Source organism: Lonchura striata, chromosome 2, assembly GCF_046129695.1.
Source record: "Lonchura striata isolate bLonStr1 chromosome 2, bLonStr1.mat, whole genome shotgun sequence".
Lineage (NCBI taxonomy): Eukaryota > Metazoa > Chordata > Aves > Passeriformes > Estrildidae > Lonchura > Lonchura striata.
In genome coordinates, this window is record NC_134604.1 from 77,588,914 (window position 1) to 77,610,338 (window position 21,425).

Genomic DNA, 21,425 nt, shown 5'->3' on the forward strand with positions numbered 1-21,425 from the left:
TACTAATTAAGTTTTATTCAATCTATTAAAACCTCAGTGGGTTGGAGAGCTGGACAGAGAAGAACCTTCTGAAATTCAACAAGGGCTGTACGGTCCTGCAGCTGGGGAAGAATAACCCCCAGGCTGGGGGAAACAGCTGGGATCTGGAAACAACTGATCTGATGGGAAACAGCTCTACAAAGAAGGACCTGGCGATGCGGGTGTACAATGAGCCACCAGCGCCCTTGCGGCCAGGAAGGCCAATGGTATCCTAGGGTGCATTAGGGAAGAGCAATCCCAGCACATCAGGAGAAGTTGTCCTGCCGCTCTGCTCAGCCCTGGTGAGGCCGTATCTGGAGTACCGTATCCAGTGCTGGGCTCCTCAACACAAGAGGAATACGGAGCTCCTGGAATGGGTCCAGCAGAGGGAGATGAGAGGACTGGAGCAACTCTCTTACAAGGAAAGGCTGAGGGAGCTGGGCCTGATTGGTCTCGAGAAGAGATGGCTGAGGGGGAACCTCATTAATGTCTATCAGTATCTGAAAGGAGGGTGCCACGATGTTGGAGCCAGGCCCAGCTCGGTCGTGCTGAGCAATGAACAGGAGACAACGGGCAGAGGCTGACACACAGGAAGTTCCACCCGAACATGAGGATGAACTTCTTTACTGTGCGAGTGACTGGGCACCGGAACAGACTGCCCAGAGAGGCTGTGGAGTACCCGTCACTGGAGATATTCAAGAACTGTCTCCATGCAATCCTGTGCCGTGTGCTCTAGGACGACCCTGTCTGATCAGAGAGCTCGGACCAGATACCACCGTGGTGCCCGCCACCCTGACCGGTTCTGTGACTCACTGATTCCCTGTGGCGGGACAGCAGCACGACGTCACCGAGTGTCCGGAGGCGACGCCCCGCGCTCTCCCGCGCTCTCCGTCCCCCCCTTCCCTGCCCTCCCCCCGGCCCGGCCCGGCCCGGCCCGGCCCCAGCTCCGCGTCCCGGCGCGACCCCTCCCAGCCCGCGCCGCCCGACTGCGGCTCCGGCCAATCCCGCCGCGGCTGCCGGAGCCGCCCGCCAATCGGAGCGCTCCGCCGCCCCTGCCTCCCGCCCCCGGCGCGGCGGCGCACCAATGACACGCGAGGAGACAAACCCCCGCTGGGGGTCGGTTGAGCCGCCGCTCCCCGCTGCCCGCCTCGCCCGAGCCGCCGGGACGTCAAAGGGAGGCAGGGCCAATCGGGGGCGAGGCTCCGTCCGCCGCGGCCAATGGGAACGCAGCTGGCGTTAGGCCCTGCCCCCCGTTCCCCCGCCGGCGGCGCGGCCGGCGCTCCCCCTTCCTCCCTCTCCTTCCCTCTCGCAGCAATGGCGGCGACGGAGCAGGAGCAGTTCTACGCCCTCCTCGGCAACCTGCTCAGCCCGGACAATGCGGTCCGCAAGCAGGCCGAGGTAACGAGGCCGCCGCGTTAGCGGCCGCCGAGACGGCCTGTCAGACCCGCCGGGCCTCGTTGGAGGGCGGGAGGGAGGGAGGGAGGGAGGGAGGGGGGCAGGGAAGCGGCGGGGCCGGCCGAGCCCCACGTGTGAGCAGCGGCACCAGCTGCCGGCGGGGCGGCCCGGGACTGGCCCCGATCGGGGCGGCGGGGCCGGGACGTGGCGGCCGTTTTTCCCGGCGGGCGAAGGGCCCGCGGCGGCCCTCGGCCCGTGAGGGCGAGAAGGGTCCCGTTACTCCCCTCGGCGCCCGCCCCGGCGTGTCCGGCGCCGCTCTCGCCCCTCGCCCGCCTCGAGGCCGCCCCCGCCGTGGCCGTGTGGGAGCGTCGCCAGGGGCGGCTGGTCCCCGTTTTCCGCGGCTGGCTCCGCCTGAGCCGCCCGGCGTGACGGAGCGCGGCCCCGGCCCCGCCGCGCAGGGCGGGCGGCGAGCCGGCGGCGGCGTGTGGGGCCGGCTCTCGGTGGCTCGGGAGCGGAGGCGTTCCCCGAAGGAGGTCAGAGTGGTGCCTGCCGCGATGGGAGCGGTCTGGTGTGCGCTCCTGAGGCGGCCCTCGCCGGGGCTCCGTGCCCCCGCCCCAGCTGGGCCGGCAGGAGCGGGACCGAGGTCCTTCTCTGTTGCCACGCAGGAGTTTGGTTTTTTAACTTTTCGGAACGGCCCCGTATGTGTTCAAGTGTTTCGTCAGCTAAGAAGTATTTCATCCAAAAGAAGTGTTTCTAATATGCTGAGTTTCTCTTGTTATCAGCAAAAAGTTTTCAGACGTGTTGTTTCAGCTGAAATTCTTTGTGGCGGCTAAGCCACGTTAATTCTTTCTCTCTGTCATGCTTAAGGCTCCATTGTCAAGCCTGGTGGGGAATCTCTCCCGTTGAATTAAATACCAGCGTCTAGGTTTAGCATGAATTCCCGCTGCATGGCTGCATCGGGTCTTTTATCACTCTCATCACTCCAGCGGTCAGCAGAGTTCAGTGCATTGTTTGGTGAAGAATAAAAAGCATTATTCCTGATGCTACAGTGAAAATGCCTCAAATATGAATCCCGAGTGAGAAGGGGGGGAGACATACATTTTTAGAAAGCTAGTGAAGTTCGGTATTGATAACTGCACTTTCTAGAGCGTCAGCAAGAATTATTCCCACATTCCTGAACATAGAGCTGCAATGGAAGCCATTCCCTGGAAGATGAATTTCTCTCTCTTCTCAACTGCCTACATATAACCTAAAAACATTTTGCTTATTTATCGGCACTGAATTTGTCACTAGTTTCTGAATATTTCCAAGGTGTGCTGCAAATTATTTTATGGTTTAGGATCATTCATAATGGAAGTGTCCTCAGGAGGTCTGCTATGCTCAAAGCAGTGTCAGCTCTCGGGTCAGATCAGGTCACTCGGGGCTTTGTCCTAGTGGCTCTTGAAAACCTCTGAGAGTGGAGACTGCACGAGCTCTTTGAGTTACTCACTCCTGCTTGACTTGTCCTCATTAGGACAGAAAGATCTGGACCTCTTGAAGTCTGAACCTCCTTTTTCTCAATTTACACCTGTTGTCTCTCATTTTTCCACCATGCATGGCTGTGAAGAACTCCAGTTAGTCTTTGTGGTGGGTTAATGAACTTTCACCTAGAAACATAAATCTGTCTACAGTGTAGCTAGACTGTCTTAAATTGTATGGTTTTAAGTAACATTTTTTTGGATAAAAGTGTTGCATAGGCTTTAAAATATTTGCTTCCTAAAATCATACAGGACTCATACTTGATTTTAAATATTGGCATAGTCCGGTCAATTTTTCAAAGTGTACTTATTGTTGGAAGGTAATATGGAATAGATAAAGTATTCAAATAACTGCAGGTAAATTGAATTGCAGGTTTTCATTTGTATCCAGTGAAAATCAGTCAGAATGAAAAATGGATAGACAGGAAACTGAGCAGACTCAGGTTATTCTAGATAGGTTTGGTCATTGAAATGAGAATGAAGAGTGTTCAGCTGAAGACTGAACTTGAGATGTAGAGTCATATCCTGTTTGGGAGGATTGTAGTAAACGATGTTAAAAAAAAAAAAAAACCATGAGGAAGAAAGCCTGATGACACCAAACTCAGTTGATGTGAATGGATTTATATGTGTATTGTCTGTTCTTGTGAGACCCCACCGCAGTACTCTGTCTGCCTCTGTGGCCCCTTACACATGAAGGACGTGGACGTGTTGGAGTGGGTCCAGAGGAGGGTCACAAAGATGGTCAGAGAGTCTGGACAGCTCTCCTGTGAAAGACAGGCTGAGACAGTAGGGATTGTTCAGCCTAGAGAAGACTGGAGGCACCTTAGAGCAGTCTTCAAGTACCTAAAGAGGACCTGCAAGAAAGGTTGAGAGGGGCTTTTACAAGGACATACAATAGTAGGACAAGGGGCAACAGCTTTAAACTTGAGGGGGCAGGTTTAGATTAGATATACAGAATAAATTCTTTGCTGTGAGGGTGTTGAGGCGCTGGAACAGGCTGCTCAGAAAAGCTGTAATGCCCCATTCTGGGAAGTATTTAAGTCTAGGTTGGCTGGGGCTTCGAGTAACCTGGTCTAGTGGGAGGTATCCCTGCCCATGGCTGAGGGTTTGGAACTAGATGGTCTTTAATGTCCCTTCCAGCCCAAAACATTCTGTGATTATGTGTATGAGCGAGCATGCTCATAATTTAACTTGACTAGTTGGCTGAAATCTGGTTGGTTTATTTTACCATCCATCCTGGAATGTTGACTGTAAAAGCCTGTCCTCTTGTTACTTGTATGTGTGTCTTCTAATAGAGAAACTTTTATTTACTTTGTTTTGGTGATTTTATACTCTTTTTTAAAATGCACTTCTTATGTTTGAGAGAGCGTAAGTATGAAGTGTAGACAATAGATACTTTCTTGCATGTGTTATGCAAGTTGGTCATGGTGTGTGAGAAATTTGCACTTCTGTATAAGATAACTGGGGAAGTAACTGTAAATTTAAAGAGTACAGTAAGATGTAGCAGGATCCAGGTACATAATTAGAGTGTAGACTGGTAGTAAGATGGGTGCAGCCAGCAAAAAAGTCTCCTGCCAGCTCAGAGGGAAGGTTCTGTGTTTGGCCATATATTCCTTGTAGCCCTGTGATTTAGCATCCTCTGAATCCAGTTTACAGAATTGACAGGGTTGTACCATTGAACAACTGCTTAGGTTGCTGCCATTTCTAGTGAGTTAAACAAACAACTCAAAATAGAATTTTATGGTTATCAGAATTGACATGAGGGAAGCAGCCTTTACTGTGCTTCAGCTCTGTGCGAAAGCGTAAGTTTGTGCTGGGCCTGGGTTTAGGGAACCATCGCGTTTCTGTATTAGTTTTTGGATTTGTAGATAATAGTGCAGTATAAATATATACATTCATGGAAGAGGTTAACCTGAGACAGACTTTCTATTCTGACCCTAAACCTCATTTAATTTTGCAGTCTCCATGAAATGATTAGATTAAATGTAGTGTTTCATTGGGGATTCAGAGTCTCATTGACTGTGAGTGTATGTTGGCAGCTAGAGAGAATATGAAATGTGGATTCACGTTGTGAAGAAGGCCTGCTAGGAAGCAGGTACAGAAAGTTAGGAAAATGATGTGTAATAGTAAATGCAAAACTGCTTAGTTGAAAATAGCAGGTTTCTTGTCAAGATGTGTAAGAGTTTATTGGAGTATTGGAAGGAGCTACTGCAGAGTTGGAAATGAGAAGTAGGCAGGCAGAGAACTGATAGAAATGAACCTGGGCTTTGCAGAATAGGCACATTCCTTGAGTTCAGGATGGGATAATGAATATTTGGAAAGAGTGAAATAATTCATCTTCAAGATTGTCAACAAAAAGTAATTCGGAGTTACTAAGTATAGAACTATTTCTGGATGTTATGAGGGGTTGCTATTTAGCTTGTGATTCTGCTGCTCCTACCTACGTAGGTTTAATATATTTATTTTAAAAAATTGTTTCAAAATGCACTCATATACCATGTTTTGGATACTAAAAGTTGTTTTGCTGTTTCTTCACTCTAGCTGCTAAGTAACAATGTAATTTAAAAAGCAGACATGTATAAAATGCATGCCAGAAGCATGTAAGACAATGTAACTGCACTTAATGAACCTCTCATTTCGGTAAGAGGGTTTTCCTAAGGAGGAGACTAAATAGCTTTTCTTTCTGAAATTCAGGCAGGAGTTTAAAAATATGACATTGTTATTTAGAATGTGTGGTTGAGACATGTGGCTGCCACATAACATTGTAAAAGTTTTTAAAAGGTTCAAAACCAGAACTTGTTTTGAAATTTTGATCCAATTTTTGGACTATACATTTGTCTGTGATTATTAACCTGTTGGTCATAGCTCGGTCTCAGGCTTCCAAAATTCTTAATTCTTTGATATGATAAAATCTATGGTAGGATTCCTGGTAGGACATGTTTGCTATATGTTGTATTTCTACAAGTTTATGTTCTATTTATATTTTGTAACTCATCTCCTAAGTGGCCAGTCATGCATATGTAGATCATTCCAATATGACAGATCTTACTAGATAACTAAGATTTTACTCATAATTTTAAAATAGGTCATAGATTTTTATTTGGATAAGTTTAATTTCTTTTTCTGCTATGTTATTTTTTTTTTAATTGGATGAACTGATGTTGTTTTAAAAGGAAAGTCAATTCATATTAATGCTTAACACATGCTTTCTAATAAATGTTTACAATAAGCTGCATCTCTTTTTATGCAGGAGACCTACGAAACTATTCCAGGGCCATCAAAGATCACTTACCTCCTGCAGGCAATCAGGAACAATGCTACTCCCGAGGAGGTATGGCTTAATAACCTTGGATTTGTGCAGATTTTCAAGGGGACTTGGAGAAGAGGGGAAGAAGTCAGTGCTCATCATTTTGGGAAAAATGAGCAAGTTTGGTGTTAACTGAAGAATCCTAATTTTCAGCATATTTGTAGAGGGATCACTCATCTTCTTGTCTTGATTGTTGAATGCCCAATTCATAAGCTGAGATTTCATGGTGCAGGATATTTAGTTTAAGGAACAGTTTTTTCCTAAGCAACTGCTTGAGTCTCCATTGTTTTCTGTTGTGTGCTTTGCTTAGTGTTTTTTTCCATTAAATATGTAACTAATATGTGATTTACTGTCATGTTTCTTCCAGTGAGAAGTGATTTCTACTTGGGAGTCCTATGCCTAAACGTGTTAAACTTGTGTGTTGTCTAGAACTTACAGTGCTTCTTAAGTCATCTGGTAGTATGATGGAATGAGTGGACAGTAGTCTAAACATTACACATATGTTTTAATCTGGGCATAAAGTAAGGGTGCTTTTTAGTTACTCCTTAGTTTTGTAAGGCACACAACCTTAGCAATTAGTTGAAGTACTTACTGGTAAAACTATTATTCACTTGGATATGCAGAGCAAAAAACTACTAAACTTTCAAGATTTTACAAATTTTAGAGTCACTTAAACAATTTCTGAACAATGTTATAAGAGCGTAAGTGTGCTGTTTCCTCTATGGATAACAGTCTCTTCTGGCAGACTGTATTCAGTTTAGAGTTAGTTGCCATTTGTTCTTTTTAATGCTAAGAAAGTATCAGTTTACCCATACTGATGCTTATCCATCTACAATGCTGTGTTCTCCTGACAGACTCCTTCAATATTATACTAGCAGCTGGTTGCATGAGGTATCTAGTTTTCCTTTTTGCTCCTCTGAGATGTTTCAAATCAGAGAAAATTGTGGAGCAGTGTTACTACAAAGTATCAATACTTGTTTCATGTGTTTGCTGATTTTATTCCCTTTACATTAGCTAAGGAAATAGACCAGTGTAAAACTTGGGAATCTTGCCAAAGACTTGGATTCCAACTTGCAAAGTACAAAATAAACTTTTCACCTATAGAAGTTGCTCTTGCCAAAGACATCAAAGGCTAACAGGTGTAGAATATCTTGACATTTAAGTTTACCGATGGATTAATGAAAGAAGGGTTTAAATGTTAGCTCTTACAATAAGTAAGCATTAGGTGCTGGACTCAAAAAATCCTGATTAATAAAACCTACAACCTCTTCCCTGTAAATCCAACTACTTAGTAGCCTAATTAGAGCCTAAGTGAAGTAATCCCCGAGCTCAATCTAAACACTGCATATAAACATGCTGGGAAACATCCTGTGCATGTTTAATATGGTGCTGGTATCAGCAGGTAGTTAACTTCCCGTATGTTTTGTAGATATCCAAACGCTGCGCAGTGGATAGAGCTTTGGGCCTGGTCCTCTGAGCACATTGAATGTACCAGAGCCACCAAATACAGGATGCTGGAAGGAGCTTCAGAACTTTAAATGTGCCCTGTCCAGGCTATGTGAAAGCTAGGTTCAGATCCCTCTTCATCTTGAAGGCTTTGTTTTGTTTTACCTCCTTGTAGGAAAACTAGGCTGAAGAAAATACCCCATTCTGCTTGCATGAGTTGGGTGTCTTTGTTGTAGAGAGTATAAGATTTGTAGGACTACTCAGACAGCAGCTGGGGAAATCCTGCCTCTGCAACCCAGTAGTTTGGGCATTTATATGGAGAAACAGGGGTGCAGGTAGTGTTCCCAGTACCCCTTGCATTTGACATAGAAAACACCATTAAGCTTGATTTGGAATAACTCTTTTAACTGACTATGTAACAGATTTTCTCCTAACTAGATGGAGATGATTAGTTCCTAAACTATGGAAATATTCACCACTTTCCTCTGTTTTTATTTCATACTTTGCTAATAGCAAAGTAACACTGTTCACAGAAGTGGAGGGAAACATCTGACTTAGCAGTTAGAACACTTCTGTGCCAGGTGATGTGCAGTTTGTACACCTCAGTCTGAGGAGGTGTCCTTGCTTCCTGCATTTGTAGGCTCACTGTTATGAAGGCTGCTTTCTATGCAGCTGCATCTTAAAGGGCTGTACAGAAAGGTGATATATATTCACAGTTTTTTTGATTCATTTTATTTGTAGGACTTAAATATTTTAGGCTGTTACTTTCAATTTTGATTTACCACATAAATCTTTGAGAGGAGTAGAAGTTCTGCATTTTCTATTGCATTTATTTTTTCTTGGTTAACTCTGGTTTGGCAGGTTTTGATTGTGTCCTAATTTACAGATGACTGGTAAAATAACAAATGCTCTGTAAAATGTTTCTTCTGTATTCACAGCCTTCTTGGAGGGCCCTGACCTCTCCCAGACCTCTGCCCATATTGTCATACAAAGGGATGCATTTCTTAGTTTGAAGACTACTGTTGTGGACAGCTTCCTGTTTAGCCTTTGGGAAGGAAGGCAGCTCAAGGATGCATCATAGTTCTGCCTTTGAGTTGTCTGTGGACCTTGGGCCTGTGTGCTTTGAATTCCACATAGGACTAGATCTCTGAATGATAATGTGCAAGTACATCTTTTGAACCATGTGCTAAATGTTCATTACTTCCATCCCTGCATATTTTCCTCCTTGAGGACTTGAACAATAAAACAACAGTAAAATTCAGTGTGACAGTGCTACACATAAGATAGTCAAACTTTTTCTTAGAAAATGTGTAAGGTTATGTGGATGCTTTGAATATCAGTGGAGAGCATAGCATCCCAGATTGCTGTTCATAATTCAGCTGCTGCCCTGCTCAGCAAATTGATTTTCTTCTTGTGCTTTATTTTCATCATCCCTAAAATGCTAAAACATTGTTACACACTATAAATTACTACTAATAATATACTACTAATAAGATAAATATAAACAACTACTAATCAGAAGCAGTATTAAAATTGAAATTTGAGTATTATGACTACTTTTTGTATTAATAACTTTAACACTTTAGTTGTATGTGAGCATCTGAGTAATTGAGACATGGAGAAGACCTAATGCTGGGAAAAAATGTGCTCTCTTTATGCTTCATTGGTAGCTGGAAATCCTTCTTTGGGGGGTGTATGCTTTTTATTGGTCCTCTCCTCATTAAAAGCTATTGCTACTAAATTGCAGAATTTTCAAGTGTTTAAGTACATATTTTTAAATACTTAAACATAAAAGAACCTTTGGTGCGTGTGAAAAATACATATATTCTTTCTTAGAGTAGAAGAAACAGCCCTGGAGGTGCCATTAACTCAGCCATGTTTGTCATAATTAAATTGACAATGGTAGTTTTCCTGTGTAAGTGAGTATGCGCTGAGGAAAATATGCCAGTTTTTATTATTAGAAGTCAGTAGCTCATTTGTCGCTCCTTAAAACACTTGAATTTGCTTTAGGGATTTTGGGGATTGTTTTTTTCCTAAGCTAGTAACTATAAAGCAGGAGATAATTCGTGTAGTGTTGGTCTTGTGTCTTTCTGTATGCCTTACTACTTGTGTTTTTACTTTGCAATCAGTCTGTTTATCAGTCTTCTAATATTTTAAATTTTTCAGAGTTAGAAATTCTTATCCTTGTTTTCATAAAGTACATAGTCTTCACCTATATTCCCTGTCTGTCCACCCATTAGTACTTCATGAAAGAATATAATATAATGCAAGTTCAGTGATTATCAGGTGTCAGGAAATTCGCACTGAAACACGATACCTTGAGTAAGAGAAGACAACACCAGAGTTTGTGCCCTGTTTAGTCCCAGTGAACTTGCTCTCTAATCAAGGTGTTTCTATGTAAGTTTACCATACTAATGAGGAAAAATTTAATCTTTCCCAGTATTGGTGCTCCAAGGGATGGGAGAAAGAAAGATATCATTATATTTTGGTTCCATGAAAGTTTTTGAACACATTGTTAGTAAGATTCCCACAGGCAGTGGGGAAAGAATGTCCTTCTGAACTCATGTTCCGCATATGACAGCCTATTGTTAGAAAATCTTAGCACAGGTGGGCACTGTGACTGTTCAGCTGCTGTGTTCCTTACATCTGCTGGGGAAGACCTAATCCTACAGATGTGGTGGCCTTCATCCACACTGGAGATAGTGAGGAGGAGATAAGGAATTACAGTTGGGTCCAGTTCTACTCCTTCTGCTGGTACAGAGACACTTTGAGTGCACTACTCTTTAGCTGTACAGAAGAGAGCCGAGTAGTTTAGAAAAAGACAGTGAGTCTGGAGACTGCAGAACATAAGAATAGTCTCTTGGGTGATGTTCTACCTGTACCTGATATTTACAGGGTATGTTGACACTCAGCAGATGTTTTCACATCTAAGGTTATGTCATAGTAACACTATTGAGAAATTGGAATGGGTTACTTTTGCTGCTCATGGACAGTTTCGATTTTAAATGTTTATAAATGAAACTCTCATTCATGTGCACATTAAATAAGAATATCTTAGGGAAAAAAATGAGTTTGGTTTATTTTTTGTGAGATTGTATCACACATGAGGTTTTATTACATGCGTTAAACTTTAGAAGTTTGGGAGGTGATTTTTTAATTACTGTGTGTCCTTAAACACCAGTTGGTGAACACTCTATTAAGTTATTCATAGAGCTTCATGTGTCTTTTTGCTTTTACTGCAAGCATTACTTTATTAATTTTGGATTACTAGATTTTTTGCTTCTAGTTCTTGTACAGTTGTAAATGAATATAGATATGTACGTGATACTGTTGTAAAGTAGGTGTACACATACAGAATACAAGATTGTAATATGTGATGTTGAGGTTCTTATGCTTAAATTCAAAGAAAAAAGTTTCATCATAGTCCTGCAAAATACTGAAAGCTTTGTTTAGACTTGGATTTGGGTTTTCTTTTTGTGTATGTGGCTTTTTTATTGTTCAGAGAAGAATTTTTATTTGCCAAGTTCTAAATGTAGGTTCCTGAATCTTTAAGTTTCGTTGACAATGTGAAGGAGACCTTACAGGTTAATTATCTGACAAAGTTGCCCCAGTAAGTCACTTTTTAATCCAGAAAAACCTGTCTGGATTATAATGATCTCATTAGGCCATTTAAAATAGAAAGAATTCATGCTTTAAAGATCCTTCAATAGCACAGCTAAGTTCTTAACTTGCCACAAAATATGTGTGAGGGTCAGCTATAGAAAAAACCTGAATACCTCAGTGTTGTCTTTGTTTTCTTGAAGGGCTGTAATTGTCAGAAACATGGTTGCAAGCTGATGTTTCTTTACTAGTTTGGTTTTTTTGGTTTTTTTCTTACTGTCATAATTGTCATCTGTTGCTTGAGGTGTTCCATTCACCAAAGAAGTCTACACAATGGAAGTGTCATTTGGAAGCATGATGTGGATGTTGCCTTGTAGGAGCATGATTATCATGTCAAACCCTTTAACACACACACACACTTCTCCTTCAACAGGCTCGGCAGATGGCAGCTGTCCTTCTGCGCCGCCTGTTGTCATCTGCATTTGAAGAAGTTTATCCCGCTCTGTCACCTGAGGATCAGACGTCAGTCAAGAGTGAATTGCTGCTCTTTATCCAGTTAGAAATGCAGTCCACTATGAGGAAGAAAATATGTGACATAGTCGCTGAATTGGCCAGGAATTTAATAGGTACTTTATTTATATAAGTTGATACTGTAGTAAAATGTTTATGTATTGATAGTAGTTGAATTTGTATCTCTTGTTCTCTACTCCTGCTTAGGCTTTTTACATGATGTGCTAACTGATTCCATGGCTTATAATAGAACCTAATATTTCTTCACACTATCCTTGACCAAATTAAAGTAAGAGTCTTAAACTCTGGTTTTTAAATTGCTCAAGTTTAGGTGCAATTGTTTATAAATGTAGTTATGTGTAAATTGTCATGAATTATGCTGAACATTGCATCAGTTTCTTTTTATGAGTGCTGCTATATAGCAGTAAACAGAGATCATGTTCTATTATTGAGTATTTGTAGATCAAACATTTCACAATATTTTACATTGTGACTTAGGCAAATCTTCACATCAGGGAGTCAGTGATGGCTGGTTTTCCTGCACTGCTGATATCTCACCATTCTGAAGTTTGCTTATCCTAAAACTCTTGTGTTAAATGTAGATGAAGATGGCAACAACCAGTGGCCAGAAGTTCTGAAATTCTTATTTGACTCTGTCAGCTCTCAGAATGTGGGACTGCGTGAGGCTGCTCTACATATTTTCTGGTGAGCTACATTTTTGTAGGATAGCCTAATCATGTCTTAAAATAAAAGAAAAACTGGCACAGCGTAATTAACTAGCAATCGTATTTATTTAATTTATTTTCTTGTATTGTGACTTACTTAATTCAAGCGTGTAGTTACAGTCTGTAACTTAAACAATGGATAACTTTGAAATACTAGTTTAACCTTAATTAGTATGAATTTCTATTAATGTTTTGGTCTTATCCTTAGGAATTTTCCTGGGATTTTTGGGAATCAACAGCAACACTATTTGGAGGTCATTAAGAGAATGCTGGTTCAGTGTATGCAAGATCAGGAGCATCCCTCAGTAAGACATTTATGTTCCTTTGGGATTTTAGTATGTTCTGAGCATAGCAACTCAGTGCAGTAGTCTCAAATATAAAGGTTAAACCATAGATTTCAACCAGAAAATTGTATTACCTGAAAATTATGTACATACAGAGTTTTGACTGTGCCTGCTGCAAACCAAAGGCTCTCAGACCCTTTTGTGGTCCTAAAGCTGACTGTCTACTCATATCTGTGTTGTTTAGGCCCACATTCTTCCCTAGTTACACTTGGAGAAACCCAGTTTCAGTGGCCCCAGGCAGATGGGGTTTTAGCCAGCAGCACTGAGGGGTCAGAAACTCCATGTTAAATTTTTTTTAAATTACTTTTTAAAATATTTTTTAAAATACTTTCTGGCCTTTGTGTTTAACAGTGTAAGTCTCTACATACAGTATCTGTGTAGATGGTACATGATATGTCTCAAAATTCCGAATGTACAACAGCTTCTTGAACTGTTTGTGCATGTTTGGCTCTAAGGGTGTGTAAGGAAGCCTTGCTTTTCTGGAAGACTTCAGATTAATGGATTTGTGCAGAGAATTGTACTTTGGAAATGTTTCTCTTATTATGGAAAATGCTGGGCAAGGATAGGAAACCCTGCTGTGATATATGGGTTCAGTTTGCTGCTCCCCCAAGGATTACTTTTTCTGACCTTTGAAAGTCAACTGAATAACATTTTCTAAAGTGCCACAAGTCATGCTTTTAGAGAAGAATGTCTTAAACACTTAGATCACACGTCTTGAAAAATGAGACTGACACTTGCATGCCCATTTGAAGTTTTGGTAGAAGTTGAAAACAATAGGGTTTTTTTTTCTTTCATTAAATGAAACCCACCAAAACAAAAAGCAAAACTAGGGACTACTTGCCACCTCATATGATAAAATTTTTGTATTGTAGACAACATAGATGCTGATGGTCTTCATTATCACTTTACCTTAATTTGAATTAAAATTTTAAATCCCATGTTAAAAACTATCAGAGACATGTTTCATTACTAGTTTCTCACATTTATTTCTTCAATCATGTCTTTTAGATCAAGACTTTGTCTGCTAGAGCTGCAGCTGCATTTGTGCTTGCTAATGAGCTCAATGCTCCCCTTCTTAAACATTTTGCAGACTTGCTACCTGGAATCTTACAGGTGAGAAACCAAACAAATTACACTTAATGCCATTACTGTCTGTATTGACTATATATAAATGTAAGTTAATGGTCTGCGAATTTGTGAATTTTTGCTGAGACCTGAATTAGCTGAGCCTTTTAGCCAGACAGCAGTCACCAGCAAGATGGAGACTAATAACAAATTTTGCAAACAGAGCATAATTGATAGGGTTTTAAAGAAAATAGCTCAGTGCTGATCAACTTCCACAGTGTTACAGAGATAAAAGAGTTTAAATTCTTTGTAAGGTATATAGGTCAAAATCATACAACTTTTAAACTAACCATGATATTGAAATACAAATATGGGCTGAGATTTGAACCCTGAGATTTGAAGTAGTTTGTAATTGGGGAATTCATGGACTTGTGATATCCTGTATCTCTTCACTTTAGAGGAAAGCATCAAATTATTCTGAATGTAGATTCTCAGACTGAGAACAGAAGTCTGTAGAAATTATCTTTACTGTTTGATAAATAAGGAAATTGCACATAAATGCTATTTTAAGCTTCCTGTAATTTCTGAGGCTGGATTAGATCTCTTGGATGGATGAATTTGAGCAAAAGTTGAAATTCTAGTGTAAGATTGTTTACTTTTGCAGAGAAGTTTATTGTAAACCAAACCAGAGACAGAAATGGTTTGAGCTCTGAAGGATGACAATTTCACAGTACACTTCCCTTTCTGTATCAAGAAGCAGTGGAAGCAGCTAAGTACCTATGATAATACAGGAAGTGAACTTCTGGTGATTTTAAATTAGGCTAAATTTACATTAAAGACAGACTTCTCACTACAGTCAGAACAGCAGGTTCTTGTTGAGAGTGTGAGCTGTAAACTGCGTGTGCTTTGTGGCAAGCTGAAGAAAAATTTTGCTAAATATACTGGCATCTGCAACCAATGGAATTCTGCTTGATCATAAATGCAAACTGAGAGGAATTTGTTCAAATCATCTGAATTTGAAAATAGGCTGTGTTGTGTATAAGTTTTTTGACACTGAGGTCTCTATTTGGTGGTTAGTCCCTGTCCATGCCTTTGTCAATAACAATTTTGTTGTTCAAAAGTTGTAACTGCCCAAGAGGAACTTGTCTACACAGTACTGTGTAAGTGGGGCGAGGCAGGGTTTGGGGTGGTTATACATTTGTCCTGATGTGTGGTATTTTAATAGTATGTGGGTTTTAGATTTTGGGCTAATAGCCTACTCTGTGTGCTATAACTTTCAATGTTGCTATTACTCTTTAGACACTGTAATAACATATGCACTTGGCTCGCATTTTCAAGCTTTCTTTTGCTAATACAGAGTACAGAGCTATGCTATGAAATCTGTCTTTAAAGTACTTACTGCAAGAAGAACTAGATTTTCTGGCTGTGGTAACACAAGATGGATATGAAGATCCGAGTTTATAAATAGGAATGTGTTAGAATAGTGGTGAGTGACCTTTGGAGACAGTTGGATGCTTTTTTTGTTGCTGTTGAAATTAATTTTGTTGAAACACTGACATGGCAAAAGAGCTAAAAATAAATTTCTGACTTGGCACATCAGTCTTTTCAGTACAAGATCTATAATGGTTATGCTGGAAGTTGAATTTTCAGAACTGACAGTTGAAACTTTTACCCAAAGCTTTCTCTTGCAAAGGGAGGTAAAAGCAGATAGAATTTCACTGACTTCCTTGGACACTGTTTGATACTACAGGAAAGTGCTTCTGCCTTTTAGGGCTCACTTTTCACTTTGAGCTGCTTTCTTCAGAAAACCAGTCTTGCTTTAAAAAACAGAATTGCAAGTGATGTAAAATACAGTTTTGCAGAAAATGCCAGTAAATATGACATTGTCCTTTGAGAGAATCAGAGGATGTTGTAGCTATTAGACCAAAAGGCCTTAACCGTGACAGACTATTTTTTTTCCAGAGTTTTCTAGAACATTTCTAGAATATGCTGCTTCTGTGTTGAAAATATGGGTTATATAAGTGCCATTATCAAAAGTGTTGAATCCCAGACTTAAATATTAAAAATTATTTTGTTACTTAAAAAAATGTTTCAACATTAGGAAGACATAAAATACTTTGCTAATGAAAATTCCTTTCAAAAATCTCAGAAATGAGTGTGAAGACATTTTTCTTTGGAGCTTTGTTTCCATCTAGATTCTAACACCATTGATAACAGTGTTCTGTTTTGGCACTAAAATATTACCCTCATCAGTTATAAGTAAGTTTTAAATTACTTTTCAGAATGTGGATAGGGGTTAGGAAAGATAGTTGCAAAAAACTTGGTTTTCTTTTTGTATTTCCATGTCTGTGACTGAAGGTTGAAAGGTCTGCTTTAATTTGGTGGCTCTGAAGGGATGTCTGGAGAAAAACCTCTTTAATCTTGTGGTTCCTGGTGTTTATAAGCATCAGCTATTCAAAACTTTTCTCTCATAACAGACAAAAGAGAAGTTAGGCTCATTTTCCTTCTTTCAGGCAGAGTTACTTCCTTTTAAATGGATTTTGAAGTTATCAGAACCCAGTAGTTTTGCATGTTGGAGCCTCTGATGTGTGACCTTAATTCTTTCTGATTGTCTACAGTGTTAGATTTGAACATTGTGAGCAATAACTTAGTTGTAGAAAACTTGTATTTTTGGATGCTGCATAGTATCCTGTTATGGATTTATACACACAGGTTACCATAGCAGGGTCTGACTCTGGGATCCTGCTGAAAGTTGGAGTGAAGGCTTCTAATTAATTGTATTCTATTAGTTACAGCTTGAGCTGGTGCCTCCAGAGGAGACCCCTACCCAAATTCATGTCTCTCAATTGTACCTGTGCCACTGATAGCCCAGTCCCCAGCCACTTACTTCTCCAGTTGGTGGTCTCTTAATTTCTTACTGGTTTTCACTGTTGGGACTGATGAAGTAACTTCAGTCTCTTGGAATTGTCTACTTGATTCTTATCTTGTTCATTCAGCTTGTATCTGCTGGAATCAGCTAGTTCATTGTTCAAAGCACTAGTTTTAACAAAAAGTTTACTTTGGTTAGTTCTTGTGGCCTCAGGCTTTGGCTGCTCAGCTACTAATACTAAATGAGACTGTTCAGAGAAACAAGAATAAAATTAATTAAATTCCTTCTGTGACACTGGTCCTATTCATAATGTTGTTTGTTTTTATTAAATCTTATCTCTCATCTTATCTTTTTATAGGCTCTAAATGATTCCTGCTACCAAAATGATGATTCTGTTCTGAAATCCCTTGTAGAAATTGCAGATTCTGTTCCTAAGTATTTACGACCACATTTAGAAGCTACTTTGCAGCTAACTCTGAAGGTAAAGCTAGGAGTGCTTTTTAAGAATCACTTTTTCCACCCCAAAACTTCTGTTCTAACCATTTGCTCTAATCTTTTGGGTTGTAGTTGTGTGCAGATGCCAGTCTCAGTAACATGCAACGTCAGTTGGCACTTGAAGTAATTGTGGCCTTGTCAGAAACTGCTGCTGCTATGCTGAGGAGGCATACAAATATTATTGCACAAGCCAGTAAGTATTTTCCTCATTTTCTTTGTTGAAACAGTCTTCTTTTACAGTATTAAATTGACTTTCTGTTGGTCAGTGGCAAAACCACATCTAACTAAGAGTTTGCTGATATTCATGACTTAAGAAAACCCAATTTGGTGTCACCTAATAGAGTAACCCCCTTCGTATTATGATTCTTCATAAATTAATCCATGCCTATGCAAGACTAATAATTTGAATAAAAATACAGTGGACTCTTATTTGATGTTTCCAAGGAAAACTCTACTTGCATGCTTTTTGGATGTCTTTGGAAAATTTTACTGTAACAAAAAAAAAGGCATTTAGTTCTGAAGTTCTATGTTTGGAGTTTGGTATGTAGGCCAGATACTCCGTGGTGCTGGCAAGTCAAGACTGAAGGAATTCAGCATGCATGTTGAGCATCAGTGGTGAGTTAAAACTGTGAATTAAAAAGTCAGATGCTGGTATAAATACATAGAAATAATCTGATTAGTCTAGTTAACATGTGAATGGTAAAGTCTTCGAAGAGGCACTTTTAAAATCAAGCATTATTATTTGAAATGCTAAAAATAAATGTCTTCTGGGTGGCCCCAGCATCAATGCTGTTTGCACTGGTGTTTCTTTGCCTTTTAAACCTTTTCTTTGGCTAGATGGGGACACTGGCACAGCAATGTAGCCTGCTTTTCCCTCTCACACTTGTGTTTGTCTAAATACTTGCTTGTTTTCTGAAACTTGCATAAAAGGCAACTTTTGCTGTCTGCTCTGCTCAAAAATACTACAATTTTGCTGTGTGCTCAGCATGAGGAAAGTTGTATGGATGTCTCTAAAATTATAAAACTTCTGTTGGAAAATGTTGTGAACTGGATCTGCTTGGCTTAAGTATTTAAAATATTGATGAGAAGTTTTGTTTGCTAGTAGAATTGTGGTTTTTTAAAGAAATTCTTTAGAATATATTTTGGAATCTAAATTTTCAGAACACTATTTTCACTCCATCCTGTAGCTTGTTAAAATTATTAATGCTTGACACTTGCTGACCCACATCATTACAAGCTTCTTATTTGTTCAGGAGAGAAGTACCTCTTACCTCATTAGAATGTATTCCTATTATTTTGGGTTGCTAGTTGCCATTTAGGAATGTAATACTTCTGTTAAGATAAAGCACCATATGGGAATGAAATGCCTTTCATTTTCAATTTGTCATAAAATTAGTCTTATTATTAATATATCATTAAGGAGAAATACATCTATTTTGCAGAACTGGTAAAGCAGTTGTGTTCAGGGAATGATAAAAAGGTAGCAAAAAAGGATTGCTTTTATCTTGGTTTTCTATCTTAGTTTAAAAGGCTTTCTGTTTTCATTCAGCTGGGAAGTTGGTAGATCATTTGATACTCGTAACTTAGAACTGGGACTGAGGCAAAATTGTCATCTTGTGCTGGTTTTACTGAGCACAGTGCTGGTTTAGGAGTGTGTGTCCTTTGTGCCAGTTAGCTGCTCAGGAATCCACTTGGATTAAGACTTCCCTTCTTGAGCTCACAGGATTGCAGAGAATTTTATTGCTCTGATAAGAAGCAGACTTAGTGGACTTAGGCTTAACTTGTTTGTAAGAGTCTATAAAATGGCAGTAATTAAATTTTGAGGGCTTGTTGGGACAATGTTGAAATTTCTTTGCATGCTCTACATTTTTTTTAAACTCTTTGTGAAGCTACACTTACTGGCACCCACGTTCATGCAAAACATCAAGAAGAAACAAGAAATTGTAGGTTCTAGATATAATGGCTGGAGTGCGTTGGATGAGTGTGTTCTCAGCCTTGTTTGTTAGTAGCAACAAACTGACACGACTTTTGGAGTCACAGAGCATTTATGTTAGATGATGTTTTGTCTTCCCTATTCCATAGCTGTTGTGACAATCCAGGATTCTTATGTGTGCACTTATGCGTGTCTGTGTCTGAAAATCTTCTGGTCCATAACACTTTGGTAGTTTTGGAGGTTTAGTCAGTGTATATAAAACTGACATGTGGGCATCATGCTAGAGGGACCATAATATAAGTTATCTTGATAGTACATAAGAGGCCTCTGAACCTTTTTGCAACCATAGAATATTTTCTGTCTGAAAATAGATACTCATATCAAGTAAATAAATCCATAATTTGATTTTTTTTAATACTTGCCCTACAATGCTATCAGTGAGCAATATTTTTTTCTGTCATCAGTTGACCAGAAGTTTCTCATCTGTCCAGATATGTGGTGGTGAGTTTGCTTAGGTTGTTGTCTGTCTGGTAGATTACAATAGTATTATGAAATTCAGCAGTTGCAGTATACTCGATCAGTTCCAGTAAATCTTATTAGCAGCATGAACAGTTGCAGGATGCCTATTAGTTTTTCAGGTAGGTTGCTGTAAAGGGCAGTTACCTGTGATGGCTGTCTTCAAGATGTGTGGTAAGCTGTGCAAAAAGGATTGTTTAAATCAAAGGTTGAGTATTTGACTGAAACCATTTGTTTCAGGGTCAAAGTGAAACTTTGTTGCATAAATGATACTAAATTCAAACAACTGCTCTGAGTGATTGGTAGTGATACAGAGTAAAGAAGTGCTTAAGAGCACCTTACTTTGCTCTCAAAGTGCAAGGTAGACTTTTCACCCCTTGTGCTTCTGAAGGGCACAGCACCTGGTAGACTTAGAGCAGAAAAACCACTGTGCTCCTTCCTCCTGTGCGAACTTATAAGAATAGGTGATGCTTATTGCATAGGAATTTAATGCTGTGATAGGGATTGTGTAATAGTCTCTATAAAGACTTAGAATGAGAAGAAAGGACAGTCTACAGAGGTAGAAGTAGAAAATCAGTCTACAGAGGTTGAAGAAGAAAACTGGTGGATTATAATGTGCAAGTTATGTTCAATATACAAAAGAAAAATTTTCATTAGGTGGGAAAAAGGAAATCTCAGGTTTTAAACCGTGACCTCATTGTAAGAGAAAAGCTTTATGCTAGGCGACCACTGTATAGATAACAAAATCTATTGTGTTAATAAAACTAAGAGTTCAGTACCATTTTTTCTTAATTAATAGTTTCTTTAATTAGTAAATGTTCAAAGGATGATGTCAGAGTTTTAGAAAAATTAAGGAAGTATATCAGAGTTCCTAAGGCCTATAATACTGTTTTTAACTCTTTCAAGAATATAGACTTTATTAAAGAATTTGTTTTTTGTAATTGTCATGATCTACAAAAAGGTTTTGAGTCTTAGTAAGTTATACAGTCAAGATTTTTTTATCTCAATTTGAGTGTTCTGGAAATACTTCTCTGGCAATCAGTTCTGGATTATTGGCTGGTGCAGTTTGACAGACCTGACCATCTGCTACTGGAAGAAAATCTGGTTTTCTTCAAAAATTTTTGAAAAGAGAAAACTTTAAATTCATACTTGTTATTTGAGAATATATTTTAAGAGATCACACTCAGTTTAAAACTGTTTTTTTCAGTTCCTCAGATGTTAGCAATGATGGTTGACTTGGAAGAAGATGAAGATTGGGCAAATGCAGATGAGCTTGCAGATGATGATTTTGACAGGTAATTATGACACCAGTTGTTTCAATGTGTTATTGAGGCTCTGGCTAAAGGCACATTTAAAGTGCAGAATGCAAATGCCTGTAGTGCATGATTTTTTCTTTATTCAAATAACTATTGTAATTTTGTTCCTTTGGTCCTGTGCAATTTGTATGTAGGTTGCTTAGGTAGTGTTCAGCAAGGAAATAAATTATTTAAGTTTTCATATTTGCTGCAATTAGACAAATTGCATATCCCCATTTTTGCTATTTTGTACTGTTACAGCTTTTCAAAGCCTTTAGCTTTTGGTTTTTTCTGTCATTTATATTACTCAGTTCAGAAGTCAGTGCCTCCTAATCCTCCAAATTGAGGGCTAATTCTGAAGTTAGCTGGAAGCCATGTTGAAGCATATTG

At 39.8% G+C, this 21,425-nt stretch overlaps 1 protein-coding gene across 1 annotated transcript in view; it reads left to right on the forward strand.

Moving 5' to 3' along the window:
* The first annotated feature begins 1,257 nt into the window (after positions 1 to 1,257).
* The window catches only part of IPO5 (importin 5), a 45,238-nt gene continuing 25,070 nt past the window's right edge, over positions 1,258 to 21,425 (forward strand). The window contains exons 1-9 of the mRNA XM_021530287.2: positions 1,258 to 1,416; positions 6,181 to 6,261; positions 11,717 to 11,909; positions 12,396 to 12,498; positions 12,727 to 12,823; positions 13,871 to 13,975; positions 17,155 to 17,277; positions 17,364 to 17,484; positions 20,948 to 21,035. Coding sequence (XP_021385962.1) covers positions 1,333 to 1,416; positions 6,181 to 6,261; positions 11,717 to 11,909; positions 12,396 to 12,498; positions 12,727 to 12,823; positions 13,871 to 13,975; positions 17,155 to 17,277; positions 17,364 to 17,484; positions 20,948 to 21,035 — 995 coding nt within the window. The 5' untranslated portion in view covers positions 1,258 to 1,332. The remainder of the gene's footprint in view (positions 1,417 to 6,180; positions 6,262 to 11,716; positions 11,910 to 12,395; positions 12,499 to 12,726; positions 12,824 to 13,870; positions 13,976 to 17,154; positions 17,278 to 17,363; positions 17,485 to 20,947; positions 21,036 to 21,425) is intronic.